Raw genomic sequence first — 19908 nt, forward strand, 5'->3', positions numbered from 1 at the left:
CCATTATAAACTATCTATATCTTTACGTTTCTACATAATTAATAATACAAGGACGAGGTCGGAAGAGATAGATTCTTAAACTGAAGTTACTAATGTATTACCTTCCTTAACGCACTGTGTGAAAGGATCACCAGCATATTGACGAGGACAGCTGCAGATCGGGTTGTGATTGATGACCTGGCAATCAGCATTCAAACCACATAGTCCCGGGCAAGGGTCATTACACTTCTGATTAATGCAAGCCAGATGAGTCGGGCATTCCGTGCTGACGAGACACTCTGGACGGCAATGCGGCGGAGTGCCTTGATATCCCGGGCTGCATGAGCAAACTGCACGATCGTTCATTACCCGACAGATACTGTGTGGACCGCATGGCGATGGCATACACGGATTCTGATCTGGAACTACTAAAAAAAAATTGCAAAATTACACGCTTCTTATCATATTAATATTATTTCTTTTACAATATTTTTATAATATTTGCTTAATAATTTAGATTTAAACTTAGAATCTAATTTCAATCACTTAGATTATAATAAAATCTCTGAAAAAAAGCTAGGATGTGAAAATTTTATAATTTTACGCAAACTAAATATATAATTTATATTTTAAATTTAAGGAGAAATATCGTCATTTCTAAATGCATTTGATATCATATATATATATATATATATATATATATATATATATGAGATATATATATATATATATATATATAAATTGATTTGATATCATATATATTTCTAAATTGATTGAATATCATATATATATAGTAAAACAAAGCGCGTGTGAAATAATAAATTAATACGTACATGGTCTTTCTACTTTGCAAGCTCTGAACGGATCTCCAGTATATCCTGGCAGGCAAGAACACATCGGAAGATGATCGACAACTTCGCAATGTGCATTACTACCGCATACACCTGGACACGGATCTCTGCAGTGCTGATTAAAGCAAGCCAGGTGACTTTCGCAATCTCGATTAACAATGCACTCGGCTTCGCAACCGTCTATATAGGGATTGCCAATAAACGGCGGTATGCACGTGCATTTGGCTATGCCATCGATCGCTGTGCAAATAGCATTCTTGCCACAGGGTGATAATAAACAAGGATCATACGGTTCTGCTGGTCGTGCTACACGTAACAATCAATGAAACATTTATTCCTGATTATTTGAATTTTTTTAGCTAAATTTTAAAATATTTATCATAAAAGATCATAAGAGCTTCTTAACTTAGTATTACAAGTTTAACTATTAAATAAACAAGATAATAACAAGAATGAAGCAATACGCAGTTAAAAAAATATTAATCTATTAAAGCTCAATAAAAAAATGTTCAAGTATTTATGTGTGCAGAATCGTGATACATTTAGTTTTAAAAAAATTATACCGCAATTATAATTTTTAATAGGTTTTATATTTGATAGTAAATTCTTTTCAATATTTCATCACTATTTAATTATTGATAATATTTACCTCCGCAACTCTTATATGGATTTCCAATCGTGAGATCTGGACAATAACAAGGAGGTACTCTCGTGCTGTTGCATCTCGCCCCAAAACCGCATGGATTAGATTCACACTGATCGATTTTCGGTACGCATCCCCTAATGGTATTGGGGCTTTCGATGTATCCAGGCAGACAGGTACACTTTGCGAAGCCGTTATCTAACACGGAACAGCGAGTATTAGGACCGCATGGAGAAGGATCGCAGGAAGTACTAGGAAGTGTACAGGGGAAATGCGGCGGTTCTCCTTCGTATCCTGGCAGACAGAAGCACTTCACTTGTCCATTCACCACCCGGCATCCTGAATTGACACCACAGGGATTACCTTCACATTGGTCACCTTCTGGAACTGAATACACAGATTAATTTATTAAAGGATTAATTCTCTTTACACTCTGTTAATTTAAATGAGCTAAATTTACAATCTAGAACGTATACATAAAAGATGTCATAAAGTGCAAAAATGTACTTACTACACTGTTCAAATGGACTCCCGGTTAAACCTTTCGGACAGAAGCAAACAGGATTTCCATTGTCATTCTCACACAAAGCATTCAAGCCACACGGATTGGGAACGCAAGGATCGATAATCAACACTATTTCCTGACAACCAACTTGAGGATTTCCTTGATATCCTGGAAGGCACATACACTGCGCTTGATGATTACTGGAGACGCACTTTGCATTTTCTCCGCAATCAAACTCAACACAAGGATTGATACACTGTCTGTTGAGTCGATCGCAGTATTTGCTTGGAGGACAATCTTCATTGTATTGACAAATATTTTTGAATTCTTCCACTGAAATCATGAAATATGTTAGTTTATATTTTTGCATAAACATATTAATATTAATAATTATAATTATAATATTAATATTAATAATTATTAGATTTTCACATTAATTATTTTAAATATTTGAGAAAATAATATCAACTTCTATGTATGTTGTATGTCAATTTATCGCTTTATTAATTTTTAATATTTCATTAAAAGTAAAACTTACCCAAATCACAATAGGAGAATCCATTTCCGTGATAGCCTTCGTCGCAACTGCAGTCTGCTCCGTGATTTGTATTGATACAAATAGCATGTTCCGCACAAGGATTTCGAACTAGGCACGGTTCCTGGCAAGTGTGCCCGATGCACGCTTCTGTCAAGGGGCAATCCCTGTTGCTAGTGCAACCCGCTAGAGAAAGAGTGGGAAAGCCCATATAGCCCCAGGAAGTGTAGCAGGGGTGCACAAGTATAAGAATTGAAATAAAGAAATTTTCTTTGCGTAGCAATGTGTAATTTTTTTTTTTTTCTTTATTACATAGGTGCGAAAAGGTATGCGAATTATCAATTAAGAGAAAAAATATTTTCCGAGATAAAGAGAGAATGAATATTCTTGAGAATGTATGATGAGTATCTTAAGGAGATCATTTTTTGTGATCATGCACAATAGTAATGATATCGAATATTTTGTGCTTTATATAAAGAGTCTTATATATAATTTGCCGAATATATATATGTACGCGAGATATGTACAATACATACATATTTACAAATTTCTCGACGGCTATAAAAAAAGACTGAAAATAAAATTAGATGAAACCAAACGTAATGTTGATCGTACGAACCTTTGATGCAAGTGTTTGTCGACGGGTCGCATTGCATACCAGGTGGGCAATAAGGACATTCTGCTTCGTTGCTTGGCACTGAAAGAAATCGCACAGAATAAAAAATGTTTTTTTTTCTCTTTGCATACAAAATGCAAAATGCTATTCGATTTAATTGCAAATGTACCTTTAACACAAACCGGTCTGTGATATTGGACATGACAAGCTTCAATGAAGTCACACGGATTGCCCAAAGTGCAAGGATTCACGCACTGATGATTTACACAAGCCAATTGAAGGGAGCAGTCGTTGTGCGTGGTACATTTCACGTCTAACGAAACAAATGTACATTAGAGACAAGAATTAATATTATGAACGACGATAGCGTCGTGAAACATTAATGTTATGTACACGTCCGAATAGAAAAATCTATTTGACCTCATTTTTAACTACCATCTTGGTATATCAAAAATGGCAGTCATGAAACGGTCCACATTTATTTATCATATTGTCAGTGCAATACATAAACATAAATACACAAGGAAACGATACTCGTTCCTTTGTAAGACATATAGTGGCATTTGTGTTACATGTGTCAAGTATAGAGTAGCTCAAAGAGAAACATTGACGTATCTGCTTCCAAGCGAAAAATTATCTTTCACAGTCACTCTATTTTATTTACGATATTTGCTTTATATATATTTTTTTATAAATATAATATCAGTAGAATATTATTTTGTATCATAAATTTGCACGAAAGATAATTTCTTCTGAACGCAGACAATTGAAATTGCAATTTAGTGTACACATGTTAGATAAACAAAAAAGCTGTAAGAGAGAAAGTCGTGCATAAGCGATAAGTTAATATACATCATGCGTAGAGTGCTAATGCAGCAGTCCTTTGTCTGCATTTGGGAAAGCAGTGTCTGACTGCCTATTTGACAATTTTCGATTTATCACATGGGATATACAGATATTCGCTTTACGGGCCGCCCTTATGGTATCGATCGCATTTTCATTCATGGATTTACAACGATGAGCCATTTCACGAAATGACTGATCATTCGACAAGCAATGTCTATAATCTCCAGAATTGGTTGCTTCCAATTTTTATCTGGAATACAATAATGGTCCCACATTGGAGGAAGCTTCGGTGACAATAAAACATAAAATGACACCACATTTACGAAACTCCCGACAAGAGAAATTTTTACCTGGGAGCACGCTACAATTAGACGTACTCTGCTCGGTACTTGAGTCTAAGCACACAGGCCGACGATTTATAACATCGCATAGAATATTCTTTGGGCAGGGATTATCAGTTTTACATGGATTCCGACAAAGACCAGCGATGCAAGTCTCGCATTCTGCGCAGTCTGTATGCATGCTGCAAATCATATCTGTTTTATTCTGAATAATTTCAGATGTCATATATTGTTCTGTGCTCGAGACTTGCTCTGTTGATTTTTCAGATGTAGTGAGTTGTTCTGTGGTGAAATATTCTTCTGTGGTATAGTTAATTGTACTATATTGTGTTGAAGTCGATTGCATAGACATGATGAATTGTTCAGTAGGATATTCAGATGTGCTATATTGTTCTGTAGTAGAGATTTGTTTCGTTGTAAACTGTTCCATTGTGACATACGGTTCCGTAGACTGCTCGGAGGTTTTAAATCGTTCTGTAGTAGAATATCCTTCTGTAGTAAAGACCTGTTCTGTAGATTCTTCAGTTGAAGTTTGTATCGAAGTAGTATATTTTGTGGGTTGTGACGTGCTAAGCTGTTCTGTTGTAGAATATTTTTCTGTAGTATATTCCGGGGTGCTATATTGCTCCGTAGTAAAGATTTCTTCTGTAGATTGTATAAAAGTAGTATATTGTTCTGTTTGCTCTGGTACTGTAAATTGTTCTGTAGTAGAATATTCCTCTGTAGTAGACTTCTCTGTGGATTGCTCAGTTGAAGTGTATTGTTTTAAAGTAGTATATTGTTCTGTAGGTTTTTGTGATGTAAGCTGTTCTGTCGTAGAATATTTTTCTGTAGAATATTCCGAGATGCTATATTGCTTCGTAGTAGAGATTTCTTCTGTAGATTGTGTAAAAGTAGTATATTGTTTTGTTTGCTCTGGTACCGTAAATTGTTTTGTAGTAGAATATTCCTCTGTAGTAGATTTCCCTGTAGAATATTCAGTTGAAGTGTACTGTTTTAAAGTAGTATATTGTTCTGTAGGTTTTTGTGTAGTTGTAAGTTTTTCTGTCCTAGAATATTCTTCTGTAGTATATTCCGGGATGCTATATTGTTTTGTAATAGAAATTTCTTTTGTAGATTGTGTGAAAGTAGTGTATTGTTCTGTTTGCTCTGGTATTGTAAACTGTTCTGTAGTAGAATACTCTTCTGTAGTAGACTTTTCTGTAGAATGTTCAGTTGAAGTGTACTGTTTTAAAGTAGTATATTGTTCTGTAGGTTTTTGTGTGGTTGTAAGTTTTTCTGTTGTAGAATATTTTTCTGTAGTATATTCCGGGGTGCTATATTGCTCCGTAGTAAAGATTTCTTCTGTAGATTGTGTAAAAGTAGTATATTGTTCTGTTTGCTCTGGTACTGTAAATTGTTCTGTAGTATATTCCTCTGTAGTAGACTTCTCTATAGATTGCTCAGTTGAAGTGTATTGTTTTAAAGTAGTATATTGTTCTGAAGATTTTTGTGATGTAAGCTGTTCTGTCGTAGAATATTTTTCTGTAGAATATTCTGGGATGCTATATTGCTCCGTAGTAAAGATTTCTTCTGCAGATTGTGTAACAATAGTGTATTGTTCTGTTTGCTCTGATACTGTAAATTGTTCTGTAGTAGAATATTCCTCTGTAGTAGACTTCTCTGTAGATTGCTCAGTTGAAGTGTATTGTTTTAAAGTAGTATATTGTTCTGTAGGTTTTTGTGTTGTAAGTTCTGTTGTAGAATATTTTTCTGTAGAATATTCCGGAATGCTATATTGCTTCATGGTAGAAATTTCTTCTGCAGATTGTGTAACAATAGTGTATTGTTCTGTTTGCTCTGATACTGTAAATTGTTCTGTAGTAGAATATTCCTCTGTAGTAGACTTCTCTGTAGATTGCTCAGTTGAAGTGTATTGTTTTAAAGTAGTATATTGTTCTGTAGGTTTTTGTGTTGTAAGTTGTTCTGTTGTAGAATATTTTTCTGTAATATATTCCGGGGTGCTATATTGCTCCGTAGTAAAGATTTCTTCTGTAGATTGTATAAAAGTAGTATATTGTTCTGTTTGCTCTGGTACTGTAAATTGTTGTGTAGTAGAATATTCCTCTGTAGTAGACTTCTCTGTAGATTGCTCAGTTGAAGTGTATTGTTTTAAAGTAGTATATTGTTCTGTAGGTTTTTGTGTTGTAAGTTGTTCTGTTGTAGAATATTTTTCTGTAGAATATTCCGAGGTGCTATATTGCTTCGTAGTAGAAATTTCTTCTGCAGATTGTGTGAAAGTAGTATATTGTTCTGTTTGTTCTGGTATTGTAAACTGTTCTGTAGTAGAATATTCCTTTGTAGTAGACTTTTCTGTAGATTGCTCAGTTGAAATGTATTGTTTTAAAGTAGTATATTGTTCTGTAGATTTTTGTGTTGTTGTAAATTGTTCTGTAGAATATTTTTCTGTAGAATATTCCGGAGTGCTATATTGTTTCGTAGAGCTTTCTTTTGTAAACTGTGTGAATGTAGTGTATTGTTCTGTTTGCTCCGGTATTGTAAACTGTTCTGTAATGGAATGTTCTTCTGTAACATATTCTGTAGTGAAATGTTCTTCTGTAACATGTTCTGTAGTGGATTGTTCTTCTGTAACATGTTCTATCGTGGAATGTTCTTCTATGACATGTTCTGATGTGCTATAATATTGTGTAGCAGAGATACGTTCTCCAGCTTCTTCAGTTGTAGTTAATTTCAAAGTTGTATGTTGTTCTGTAGGTTGCTCAGACATTTTAAATTGTTCTGTAGTAGAATATTCTTCTGTAGTAGAAATTTGTTCTGTAGATCCTTCAGTAGTAAACTGTTTTGTAGTGAAATATCCTTCTGCAGTAGAAATCTGTTCTGTTGACTTTTCAGTTGAAGCATAATATTCTGAAGTAAAATATTGTTCTGTGGATTGTTGTGATGTTGTAAATTGTTCTGTTGTAGAATATCCTTCTGTAGAATATTCAGACGAGCTGTATTGGTTCGTGGTGGAGATTTGTTCTGTAGGTTGTGTAAATGTAGTATATCCTTCTGTTTGCTGTGATGTAAATTGTTCTGTAGAGTATCCTTCTGTAATATTGTAATATTCTATAGTAGACTTCTGTTTTGAAGTAAAAAATGTCGTAGTAGTCATTGCGCTAGTAATTTCCATATGTGATTCAGTGCTTTTTTCTAATGGCTTCACTGTTAATTCTCTAAATTCTGTAGTAGGATATTGCGTAGTACTAGTGGAACCTTGTGTAGTGCTTACTATTGTTGATGTTTCCTCAACACTTACATTAGGAACTTCTGTAGGAACTGTAGTTATATTCTCAGGAACTTCTGCAACGCTATTTGTATCCGTTGTTTTAAAAATCGTTGTTATTTCAATACTTTTGTCAAAAATAGTCATATCTATTTCACTTGTCATTTCAGTAGTAATATTTTCTAGTAAATTTTCAACATTAGTTGAAGTAATCGTGCTTCCTTCCGTATATATAATAGTTATTATCTCTGTTGAAATAGGTGATGTAGCTGACGGAACGGTAACACCTGTTGTTGTTTGTAACGTCATATTTGTAACGTTTTCAAAATGATTTAAATCTATAGAAGACAATGTTGTTGCAAATGAACAACGTTTGTCATTAGAATCGCAATCGCAAATAGGCCTGTGCGCTTCAACCCGACATTGAACTGCCAGTTGACATTCGTTGATACAAGGATCAACACAGGAGCTTTCGACACAGGCTTCTGCGTCGCTGCAGTCATCATCGAACTCGCAAACTGGCTTGGGCATGGGATGAAGAACTGCTGCGGATACAATATAACGTAAACATAATATCTGATAAAGTGGCAAAACTGTAAATCGGGGAGCGACTCTGATTAGATTAGGCTACAGATAAGTTTACAGCTTATTTCAATTACTACAAATTAAGAGTTAGCATGCTCGCAAATAATAAGTAAGCTGATTATAAGAAATATTATTAAGTCTTTACAGAGACAGATGTAACGGAAGAATCCTTCAATAGTGAAGAAATCGGCGAGTAGAATAGAGCGGGAATCTAGGATATGGGAAATTTTTGTATCTGTAACTCAGAACCTGAAATATGCGTCCAGATAACAGAACAAAGACATCTTCCAATCGTAACTTCATAAAAAGCAAATCTCGTTAATTTAAAAAAAAAATTAAGCTAAGAATAAGTGAGATGAAGGGTAAGTTTTATGCATATTCTGTTGTCTGTACGATTAGAAACCTGAAAAGTAGCAATTGTATGTTTCGTGTAAGGCTAGGCAATGTAAAGACGTGATAACGGCTATGAGATATGACAAGACTCAGATAGTGTTCTGAGAAATTGTGTTTACCTTTCATGCATCCGTATTTAGTATCTGGCACAAAGCCGGGGGGACAGAACTTGCAGATAGGCTTGTGCTCCTCCACGTAACAGGGGGCATCAGCCGGACAGGTGGAGTTTCTGCATGGGTCCACGCAGCGATAGTTGCGGCACGCCAAGTCTGGAGAGCAGCCACTGTCTCGCAGGCAAATGGAGAGGGAGGGATTGCAGTTTTTGGTGCAAATGCACACGGGACGGTGGTCCAGGACATCGCAGGTTTTATCAGCCGGGCATGGTCTTTTGTTTCGTACGTTACAGGGATTCTGGCATTTTCCGTTGACGCACGCGGCGTTCGAGGGACAATCGAAGTCCCTCGAGCAGGTAAGTGTGTCGGGAGCGCAGGTCAATTCCCCGATTTCGTTGACTACGAAGCCGTATTTGCAAACGCACATAGGTTTGTGATTCCGCACCTGACACCTCTTGTTGACTTCACAGTTATACCGAGAGCTCAAACATGGGTCGCGGCACTCGCCTGTCTGGGAGTGGCAGGAGAGACTCTCCGGACAGTCGTAATCGGAGGAACAACCGATGCTCGGCGTAGGTTTGGGATTGAGCGTGTCGCATTTGGAATCTGGATGGCAGGCCGTATGGGGCATGCCGATATAGCACTGCGGGCACGAGCAACGCGGCTTGTGCAGAACCACTCGGCACAAGGCATTGATCCCACAGGCACCGCGTAGCGCGCACGGGTCCAGACATTGTAGATTTATGCAGGCTTTTTCATTGGGGCACTCTAAGTCGCTGGTGCATTCGCGCTCTATTGTCACGATAATGGTGTTCAAGTCGGTGTAGAGTCGGTGGGTCGTGGGTGATGGGACAGGAAAAAAAAAGAAAAAAGCATTTATAAGAACTGTGAAAAGAAACTTTCTCACAAATAACATAAACCACATGCTTTGTATTTATGATGAAAGTAGGGTAGGCTCTGTGAAGAAGTAATAGAGTAACGACTTTACACTTTTTCAAAACATCAGACATCTTCTTAGAGAAATTACAACGGCAAGCAGCGATATTTACAACACAAGCCCCCACAGATTTCAGAATAGGAGGAAATAACAACCCGTGAATATCAGCAAATATCAAGCATGGGTATATGAGAATGTCCCTTTCGCAGTTCCCAATCTGTATTAATCCTAAAATAGAGATATATACGGTGTCCATTGTAAATGTGTACCTCCTTGTATTCAAGTGGCACTTGAAGGCAAATGAGTGTCTTTTTGTTTATTCAATTATATCCTCAAGACAGATTGGATACTGAAATAAACATTCTACATATGAAGTTATGTGTGAGATATGTGTGAAATGTGTTCTCTCATCTCATAATTATGTACAGTATGTTCTATATATCGTATAATATGTACAGGTAATGTTGTATTCTTTGCTTGTGGGTAAAATATGTATACATATATATATATATATATATATCCAATGTCGTGGCGACATACTGCTCCAATCACATCTGTCTCATCATGTTAACGTTTTCACTCGATTAATACGTCTATGTATTACTCAAGTCCTATTAGACGATACATGGTTATTCTACGGACCATGTTCCTGTGATTGTCAGTATTGCTCGCTAGTCACAAATGCTATACATAAAATTAATCAACCTGCTCAAGTTAAAAAGTTAGTAGGCCGAATTTTCCTACCTGTTGTGCACTCAATATCTGGCGAACCGCTTGTACCTGGTGGACATCGGCAAACGAATATAGCTCCGTCCCTAATGCACTCGGCATTCTTTCCGCATCCATTCGTCCGACAGTCTCCTAAATCTCTATCTGAGCTACCTGTTATTAACAGATTATTAATGACAATACCAACCGAAGAAATTAATGACAAATATTCATTTTGTCACGGTTAATTAAAATATATTTCTAAGATATCGAGTGATCACACTTATATATTACTTTAATAATTTAATAATAATAATAATAATAATAATAATAATAATATGTAAAAACAGTTTCTCAATTCTTATCATACGCAGCCGATACTTTTATTTCTCTTATTAATATATGCTAGATCATTAAATGAATATAATATAAACATATAATACATACATGCGTGCATCGGATCACCCGATGGATGATTCGGTGGACAATAACACTGCGGTTGATTCTTGTAAATTCGACAAGCTGCATTGACGCCGCAACGGGTGTCCTTGCAAAGATCACCGTCGCAGAGACAAACCTGATGCGGATCACCGTGACATCCCGGATCGCACGTGCATTCGAAACCGTTTACAGTTTCTCGGCATTTAGCGTTAACACCGCAAGATCTTCGCAAACATTCGTCCCCGCCTAAAAGCGATTAAGAAACGCAAAAAAAAAACGCGCAAAATAATAAGAATTATTGTTTCATTTACAAATATAATTCCTGTATAAAAGTAATGGTCTTGCCTTTCTTGCAATTGATCTTTGGATTGCCAAAGTGTCCCGGCGGACAGGAACACTGCGCCTTCCTGTTAATTACACGGCACTGCGCATTGAAGCCGCAAACACCGTGTTGTAAGCACGGATTTGTGCAAACCCCAAATTCGCTGCAACGTTTGTTCGGCTCGCAATCGTCGTCGTGACGGCACTCAAGCTGATAGCACTCCTGGCTCGGTTCACCCTGATAGCCTTCCGGACATAAGCACACCGCACGATGGCTCGAGACGCGGCAGAGCGCATTTATTCCACAGGGCGATCCGTGAGCGGAACATGGATTCTCGCACTGGCCGTTTGTGCACGACAATGATGACGGGCAGTCGGAATGGGTGCGACAGCCAACCAAGCATAAACCTCCATCGCAAACGTAGCCCTGCGTTTAGTTTAAAGTTTGGTAAAATTAAAATTTATAATATTAATATTAATTAAAAAAACATAATCTCGTAAATTTTTCGTTTAAAACTCACCTTTGGACACGCGTTATTGATATCGCACTTGATGCGACACTTGCCGCTGTGGCAGACCTCGCCGCAAGAACAATCATCCTGATGGTGGCAGTTGGTGGTGCAGAAGCCGATCTCGTCGCATTCGCACGAGCCGTCGCACGGAATCATCGTCTTCGCGCAATTGATTAAGGCATTACCGTAATAATTTGCGGGACAACTACATTGAGCCACGTGGTTGATCACTCGACAGCCGGCGCATTCGCCGCACGCCTTGCCACCCTCGCATGGACCTGAAGATAGAAGTTTAGGAATTGAATCGTTTCTTCAAGATACACTCGAAGCTTAACATACGCGATATCGTAAAACTTACTTCTGCATTGATTGTTGATACAAGATTCGTCGCTCGGACATGTGTTATCGCTGCGACATCCAATGTCGCACATGCGATTGTGACATATTTGATTTGCGACGCAGTGATCGTCGCTGTTGCATATCGCTTTACAAATGCCGCCATCGCATCGTTCGTCGCTCAAGCAATTTGCATCGCTGAAAAAGAAATACGTAACAAATATTTAGCGATAAAATTTCATAATAATGTTATGCAATTTGTACATGTTCATGTTATTACCTTCTACATGTGGAATAACACGATCTGCCGTAACACATTTGTTCCGGTAAGCAGTCAACTTCGGATGAACAAGGGAGGAAAGTCTGTTTGCATCCGGTATGAGCGTCTCCCACTAAAGCCGATGGACACGTGCATATCTTTTGGTGATTGAGAGTTGTACATTTAGCGTTCACACCGCAGGCGCCAGCCAACGAGCACGGATCTGTACAGACGACAAATAAAATATAATAAAGGAAACTTATATTTGTACAAAGGTATTAAAGCAAAAATAAATTCAATTTGATATTAATATTTTTCGACGGAATTAATAATCGTATATGTACGAAAAAAAATATTAGGATTACATACCTATGCATCGGCTGTTTATACAAGCGTAACTGTCCTGGCATTCAATATCCGCCCGGCAACCGGATACACACATCAGACCCTCGCAGATCTCGCCGCTTCTGCAATCCTCGTCCCGTCTGCAAAGTGACTTGCAAATGCCAGAACTGTCGCACCTCTCGTTACTCAAGCAGTTCGCACTGGTCGAGCAGACGGGTGTGCAAGTACCAGCGATGCAGGCTGTGCCTATGGCGCAGTCCCGATTTGCCTGGCAGATTGGACCTGGTGTTCTCAGACACGCGACCTTCGCGGTCGGATTTGGTATGAACCCGGTAGGGCAGGAGCACGTGGCACGCTGGTTAAAGACGGTGCATTTAGCGTTTGGTCCGCACGGCGTAGCCTCACACGGGTTCACACACTTGTTCCCTAAACACGCCTCGTTCGCGTTGCAGTCCTCGTCGGCGCGACAGCCGAACGAGCACATGTTGTTCAGGCAGATGTGGCCCAGGAAGCAGTCGTTGTCCAGCCGGCAAGTCAGCAAACAATTGCCACGAATGCACTTCTCGTTCAACGCGCAATCGTCGTCGACGACGCAGATTGGCAGGCAAACATTCTCGCGACAGGTGTTGCCTGCGATGCAGTCTCCGCTTCCGAGACAGGATACTGGCACTGCAAATAATAGATGTTTCGTGTGCGATATGCAAACAGATTGATCAGAAATTGTTGGAACGGAATATATTTTGGAATTGTTCAAGTACTTACATCTTACACATTCTACCTCGGAGTTGCCAGTGAAGCCCGGTGGACAGCTACACTGTTTAATATGACTTCTCACTTTGCATTCCGCGTTTATACCGCAGGCTCCTCTCACGTCGCACGGATCTAAGCATTGTCCGTTCAAGCAAACGTCCGACAAGTTGCACTCCTCGTCCGATTGACAAGATGCTGAAATGATAATATTTATTTTATTAAATACTGGAAAGATTGCTTTTCACAGAGATTGTTCAAATTGATATGGAACAATTGATAAAGAAATGTTGATTAAGTCAGACTGCTTTAAAAACATTTTGGGATACTTACGTCGACAAAGGCCTTCGTAACAATAGGTGTTGACCAAACAGTCGACTTGTGATGAACAGCTCACTGGTTTCGGACGACATCCCACGCTCAGACTATTAGGATCTCCTTCATAATCGGCGCGGCATTCGCAACTGGCGGCATGATTGAGCGCGACACAATCTGCATTTGGACCACATCGAATACGTGCGCAAGCATCTAGAATATGAGAAAAATTAAATCTAAATATATGATTAATAAAATGTACATATTTTAAATCCCACATAGACAAGTATTAAAGATGGGTTGTTCCATCTTTCGATAAATCTCCGCTTACTCTCACTCTTTCGCCTTCTCTTCTTCTTATTCCTAGCTTTAATCAATAAATAAATTTATTCGAAAGTAGCACCGGCCTTAAATGTACTATAAAAAATAAAAAAGCTATAAATACAATAAATAATAATATAAAATAAATTGATGTTTATGATGCACATACCAAAACATTTCGGAACGTTGTTGATATTAACACATTTTGCAGTTAGCGGACAATCCGAGTCCTGCAGGCATTCTACCGGTGGTTGACAGCCACTGTTATAAGGATCTCCAACTGTGCCGGGTTGACAATGACACTTGAAGTGACCTCGGGAGTTTTCGCACAACGCGCCTGGTGCGCAGGGCGCGTTCGCACAGTAATCTATCAGTTTGCAAGCACGCGTGGGTTCTCCGGTGTATCCAGGTTGGCATGTACAAACCTGTCACAAAGCACATTACCATAAAAATTGCCGTCAAAAAAAAAAAACACCTGTTGCGAAATAATGAAAAAAATTTACTTGAACATGTTTTTCCGTTGTGCAAATAGCGTTCACGCCACAAGGATTGTGCGCGAGGCAAGCGATTCTGCATCTGTGATAATCGCAGATCTTCTCTTGTGTACAATCATCGTTGACCTCGCACTCGATGGGTTGACAGCCAATTTTGTCGTCTTTAGCATTTCCGAAGAAACCATGCTTACAGGAACACGTCGCGGCGTGATTATTAGCTTTGCATTCGGCGTTACGACCGCAGAGTATTAAATCGCAAGCTCTACGACACTCAGCCTTGAATGACAAAGAAATGCGAAAACAATTAATATTATACATTTTTTTTCCTAGAATTAATAAAAAGAAATATTTGTAATTAAAATTTTGTATCTAAAGAAAGATAAGATTACCTGTCCAATATTATTTTTAATGCATTTTTCGTCGTATGAGCAATCACTATCTGAAGTACAACGTAATTCTTGAACACATATGTTATTATGGCAGTATTGATATTCTGGGCAGCTAGAGTTACTTCTACAAGTAGGCTGGCAAAGGCCATTGATACAAAGTTGATCGCCAATGCAATCTCTTGTACTTCCACAGAGTGCTGCAAGTTATAACAATGAGATTATATATGAAATTCATAGATTTATACGTCATACAATTGAGAATAAAAATTCACTGTCTTTCTATAACTATTACGATATTAATTTACCTGTGCATATTCCTCCATTACACACTGAACCGGTTGCACACTGCGAGTCACTTTTGCAATACTGAAGTGGAGTGCATCCAAGATTCGGATCACCTGTGCCACCAGGTTGACAGGTGCATACCGCGCTATGATTAAGCGATGAACAATCAGCACCATGTCCGCAAACGTTCGAAAGAGAGCAGGGGTCAACGCACTTATGATCAAAGCACGCGTCCGATGGACTGCAGTCGCTATGATAGTTGCATTCCAGATGAACACATTCCGTCTACAAATAAAAATAGAAAAATAAATAAAACTTAATAAAATAAAAACACTATATAATGTACATAAAAATACTAAAAAAATTAAAATGTCGTTATTGATTGAGAATATTAAAGTTATAAATTATAATAATGTAAAACAAGCTTTAAAAAATTTAAAATTTACTGCTGGATTTCCTGTAGTTTGTCCGGGACATCTACAAATTGGGACGTGATCACGTGCGAGACATTCTGCGTTTCTACCGCAAATACCCGGTGCGTCGCATGGATTAGTGCATCTATTGTCGACACAGGCGGCTGAATTCGGGCAATCTGAATCCGTGAAACAATCGCCGGGTTGCTTACAACCAGTTTTGAATGGATCTCCTACTAAACCGTGCGGGCAAACACAGACGAACGATCCCTCCGTGTTTTGGCATCTACAAATTTTTTCGATATTTTATTTAAAAAAAAAAATCTATGAATTATAAACACATATAATCAACTTGTAATTGTAAGTTTTACTTACGTAGCTGAGGAATGGCAAGGATTTTGCAAACACTCGTTAACATCAACGCAGATGTCGCCGACGAGAGTGAAGCCAGGGTAGCATTTACACACGCTGATATGATTAATGGCTAAGCAATTGCCATATCCGCAATTTACTTGATTGCAAGGACCTAGTAAAATGAATAAAGAAAGATTTGAAGACTTATATAATCTTTTTTTTTTATAAAATTATTTTCTTTAGTAAAATATATATGAAATATATATGCAGTATTCATTAATGTATTATCATAATAACATACTGCTGCACTTGTTGGTTTCTTGATTGCAATATTTATCCGTCGGGCAATCGCTGTTAGAAAGGCATTCTACTTTGAAACACCCTGAGGCATCGCCGATGTAACCAGGCTGACATTGGCAACCAGCCGTGTGATCCAGAACGATACAAATGGTATTTAAACCGCAGTTAACAAAGGAGCACGGATCCGAACAGTTGTGTTGCACGCAGGCCTGCGTATCAAGACAGTCCGTGTGCGTGGTGCATTGATGCGGCAACACGCAGCCCAATCCAACAGGATCACCCGCAGTGCCGTGAGGACATGCGCAGCGATAAGATCCGTGAAGATTAATGCACTCAGCACTTGGATGACATGGTTGATCGTCACACTCGTTGATGTCCAGACAATGTTCAGGACCGGAGATGAATCCATGGCTGCATCTGAAAGAACAAGTGAAGCAAAAATTTGAGGCAGAAATAATCGGATAAATTCATTCAACAAAAATTATAAAAGTGATATATAAATAATTCGAAAAAAATCTAAATCTAGATTAAAAAAATAATACCTGCACTTGTTGTTAATGCACACTTCGTCGCGCTTGCAACCGACATCCGAGGTGCAACCCGCCTCGCAGGTGCCATCGATACACAATTCGCCAGGTAGACAATTACTATCGCTGTAACAAACTTTCACGCAAATACCATTCTTGCAGCGCTCGCCCTGCGCGCAATTGTTCTGCTCTGAACACTGACATTGGCATAATCCGGAGACACATAGATGCTGGCTGGGACAATCTTGTGAAGTTTGGCACGCGTTGGGCACTCGAACGCAACCTTGCTCCGGAGTAGGATTACCGTGGAAGCCGAGAGGACACGTGCATGTGATCGCATGATTCGCGCAACTACAGATTGCATTGGGCCCACACACGTCTTTCCTACTGCAAGGATCTATAAACACATGAATCTCATGCTTCACCTTAGAGCTCACAAGAACCACCGCCTTAGTTTCAAAAAAAAAATCAAAAAATTCAAAAAAATCATCAATTAAAAAAATTGTATTTGTAGATTAACATTTACGCTGCAGAACGTGTATAAAAAATTATTTGAAATAAGAAAAAAATCGAAGTAATGTGATTCATGACATACCTTGACACTTGTTGTTGATACACGATTCGGTAGTCGGACAGTTTTTATTACTGCGGCAGCCGAGGATGCACCCTCCACTAACACACGCCTGGTCCACTTGACACTGAGAATGCCCAATGCATGATACCATACATTTGTTGTTGATACATTTCTCTCCATCCGAGCAATCAGCGACTGAACGACACACAGCTAAAACAGCGGAAATTTTCCATTTCTCGTAACTCAAGACTTAAGTAACGATTTTTCTATCCGATAAAGTATTTAATATTACTGTATATTAGTTGTTCGCTCGTTTAATAAAAATATCAAATATATTACCTCTGCACTGTCCATCGAGACAAACACTGTCCTCGCAGTCGGCGTCCACGATGCAATAATTGGTGACTCGCACGCAACCGTGTTCCGGCCCCTTCGAGGACGGCACGAACCTGTGAATGCACCTGCAACTCGGTTGGCCATTCACAATCTCGCAAATCGCATTGAGACCGCACGCGTTCTCGCACGGATTCACGCAGCGATGCTCGTGGCAGACGGAATGCACCGGGCAATCCTTGGGGCCAGAGCAATATCCCTCTGGCTGGCAACCGTTCACGTAAGGATCGCCCACGTGATTCGGCGGGCATTGACACACGGGATTGTTCTTTGGACCGGCGACGCAGAGCGCGGTCGGGTGGCAGGAGTCCGGACGGCACGCCTCCACGGCGACGCACTCGACGTCGGGCACCGGGTTTGGACGGAGCCCGGGCGGGCACTGGCAGATCGCCTTGTGATCGTCCGCGATGCAGACTGCGTTCACGCCGCACGCATTCTCGTCGCAGGCGTCGTAGCAGGTGTGCGTGAGCCGATTGCAGAGTTGCGTCGGCGGGCAGTCGATGTTGTAGACGCAAGGCACGGCGCGGCATCCGGACGTCGGGTCGTTCGGATCGCCGGCGTACTGCCCGAGCGGACACTCGCAGTTCGCCACGTGATTGTTAACGACGCAGAGCGCGTTGGGACCGCAGGTGATGAAGTCGCAAACCGGCAGACAAGCGAGCGGGCCGTCCGGCGTGCCGCGACACGTCCGATCCTCCGCGCACTCGCTGTCCGTAGAGCAACGATTCTCACGGGGGCTGTGACAGCCGCGACGATCGTTCGGATTTCCGGTATAGCCCGGCAGGCATTCGCAACGGCCGTGATGATTCTCCGCCACGCAGCGGGAATTCGCGGTGCAGGTGAAGCCGTCGCAGAGCGACATACACTTCAACACGCCGAGCGCGTCCGGTCTGCAGCCTTCGCTCGAACGACAATCGTCGTCGCTTATACAATCGGGCACCGATGGCTTCTCGCAGGACGATAGCACCGGATTCCATTCGTAACCGTCTTGACATTTGCAGGTGGCGTGACCAGGTACGACGTCGGGTTCGCACTTCTGATAGGCGCCGCAAACCACCTTGCTACAGGGATTTACGCAATCGCGCACATCGCCGTCCAAGGCGATGCAGAAGGAACCTGATGGACAATCCGAGTCGTGTGCACATCCAGGTATTACGGATTTGGATGGCTGGCAACCCTCGACCAGATTGCTCGGATTGCCCTGGTAACCGTCGATGCACAAGCAGGAGGATATATGGTTCTGCGTAACGCATAATGCGTTAGGTCCGCACTGCAACTTGCTGCACGCATCCACGCACTTGCGAACTCCTTTGCCGACTTGGAAGCAAATCTCTTGCGGCTCGCACTCGAGATCATTCGAGCAGTGACCATGCAAATGGCAGCCTTTGTGCAGATTGTTCGGATTACCGCTGTAACCAGGTGGACATATACACACTCCGTTCTGACAGACAGATCTAGGACCGCATTTTACGCCGCTGCATTGATTCACGCATTTGTGATCGACGCAAGTGTAATCGAAGGGACATGGTACATTATTGCTGCAAACACAGGTTGAGGGATCGGCGCATGGAGCTACTTGTACTTGCTGACATCCAACGAACGGATTGCCGAAGAAACCGTCCTTGCAACGACAATCGTAGCTTCCGAGGGTATTGATGCATACCGCATTGCTGCCGCACGCGTTTCCGTTGCACTCATTGATATCTAATAAAGAAATATACTATTATAATTAATACAATTTACATTTAACGCCATTTAAAAAAGGGTGAGAGTGTGCTATGCGGGAAATCAATCAATTATATTTTTCAAATATTTCCTTAAGTATTATTTATATTTTTGATTTTTATAAAAATTGTATTTTATTAAAGAAAAAAATTTAATGCGAGTTAAATTAATAAAAGCACGAAAAAATTAACTGAAACTAACCGTAACATTGAATATATGGATTGCCAGCGAAACCAGATGGACAGAGACACTCGACAGCGTTGGGACCCGCATTGCAATGTGCGTCCTTTCCGCACACCGCGGTAGAGCAATCGGACTTTTCTTGAACGCCGCAACCGTGATAAGGATTCCCGCTGGTACCAGGATTACAGACACACTTTGATTCTTGAAGGCCGTACTCGCAATGTGCATTTTTTCCGCAGAATGGATCGCAGTGCGGTGGCTGAATGGCTACAAAAAAGAATTATACAATTTAAAATTGGAGCTTCCAAACTATAAGATATTATTTTTCTTCCAAACTATAAGATATTATTTTTCTTC

General features: G+C 40.0%; 1 protein-coding gene across 1 annotated transcript in view; it reads right to left on the reverse strand.

Annotated features, from left to right (window-relative positions):
• The window catches only part of dpy (fibrillin-like protein dumpy), a 97267-nt gene that overhangs the window by 44815 nt on the left and 32544 nt on the right, over positions 1-19908 (reverse strand). The window contains exons 20-48 of the mRNA XM_089084159.1: positions 19570-19818; positions 17590-19347; positions 17272-17460; positions 16692-17073; positions 16151-16566; positions 15871-16021; positions 15529-15781; positions 15103-15367; positions 14798-14994; positions 14418-14684; positions 14084-14339; positions 13612-13806; positions 13294-13476; positions 12556-13200; positions 12208-12409; positions 11950-12125; positions 11601-11869; positions 11104-11506; positions 10765-11004; positions 10354-10491; positions 8679-9464; positions 4326-8126; positions 3299-3442; positions 3133-3210; positions 2517-2699; positions 1985-2311; positions 1480-1860; positions 813-1136; positions 102-407 (exon numbers count right to left, since the gene is read on the reverse strand). Coding sequence (XP_088940285.1) covers positions 102-407; positions 813-1136; positions 1480-1860; positions 1985-2311; positions 2517-2699; positions 3133-3210; positions 3299-3442; positions 4326-8126; positions 8679-9464; positions 10354-10491; positions 10765-11004; positions 11104-11506; positions 11601-11869; positions 11950-12125; positions 12208-12409; positions 12556-13200; positions 13294-13476; positions 13612-13806; positions 14084-14339; positions 14418-14684; positions 14798-14994; positions 15103-15367; positions 15529-15781; positions 15871-16021; positions 16151-16566; positions 16692-17073; positions 17272-17460; positions 17590-19347; positions 19570-19818 — 13164 coding nt within the window. The remainder of the gene's footprint in view (positions 1-101; positions 408-812; positions 1137-1479; positions 1861-1984; positions 2312-2516; positions 2700-3132; positions 3211-3298; positions 3443-4325; positions 8127-8678; positions 9465-10353; positions 10492-10764; positions 11005-11103; positions 11507-11600; positions 11870-11949; positions 12126-12207; positions 12410-12555; positions 13201-13293; positions 13477-13611; positions 13807-14083; positions 14340-14417; positions 14685-14797; positions 14995-15102; positions 15368-15528; positions 15782-15870; positions 16022-16150; positions 16567-16691; positions 17074-17271; positions 17461-17589; positions 19348-19569; positions 19819-19908) is intronic.

This window comes from Pogonomyrmex barbatus, unplaced genomic scaffold (assembly GCF_055798465.1).
Source record: "Pogonomyrmex barbatus isolate J1 unplaced genomic scaffold, ASM5579846v1 scaffold8, whole genome shotgun sequence".
Classification (NCBI taxonomy): domain Eukaryota; kingdom Metazoa; phylum Arthropoda; class Insecta; order Hymenoptera; family Formicidae; genus Pogonomyrmex; species Pogonomyrmex barbatus.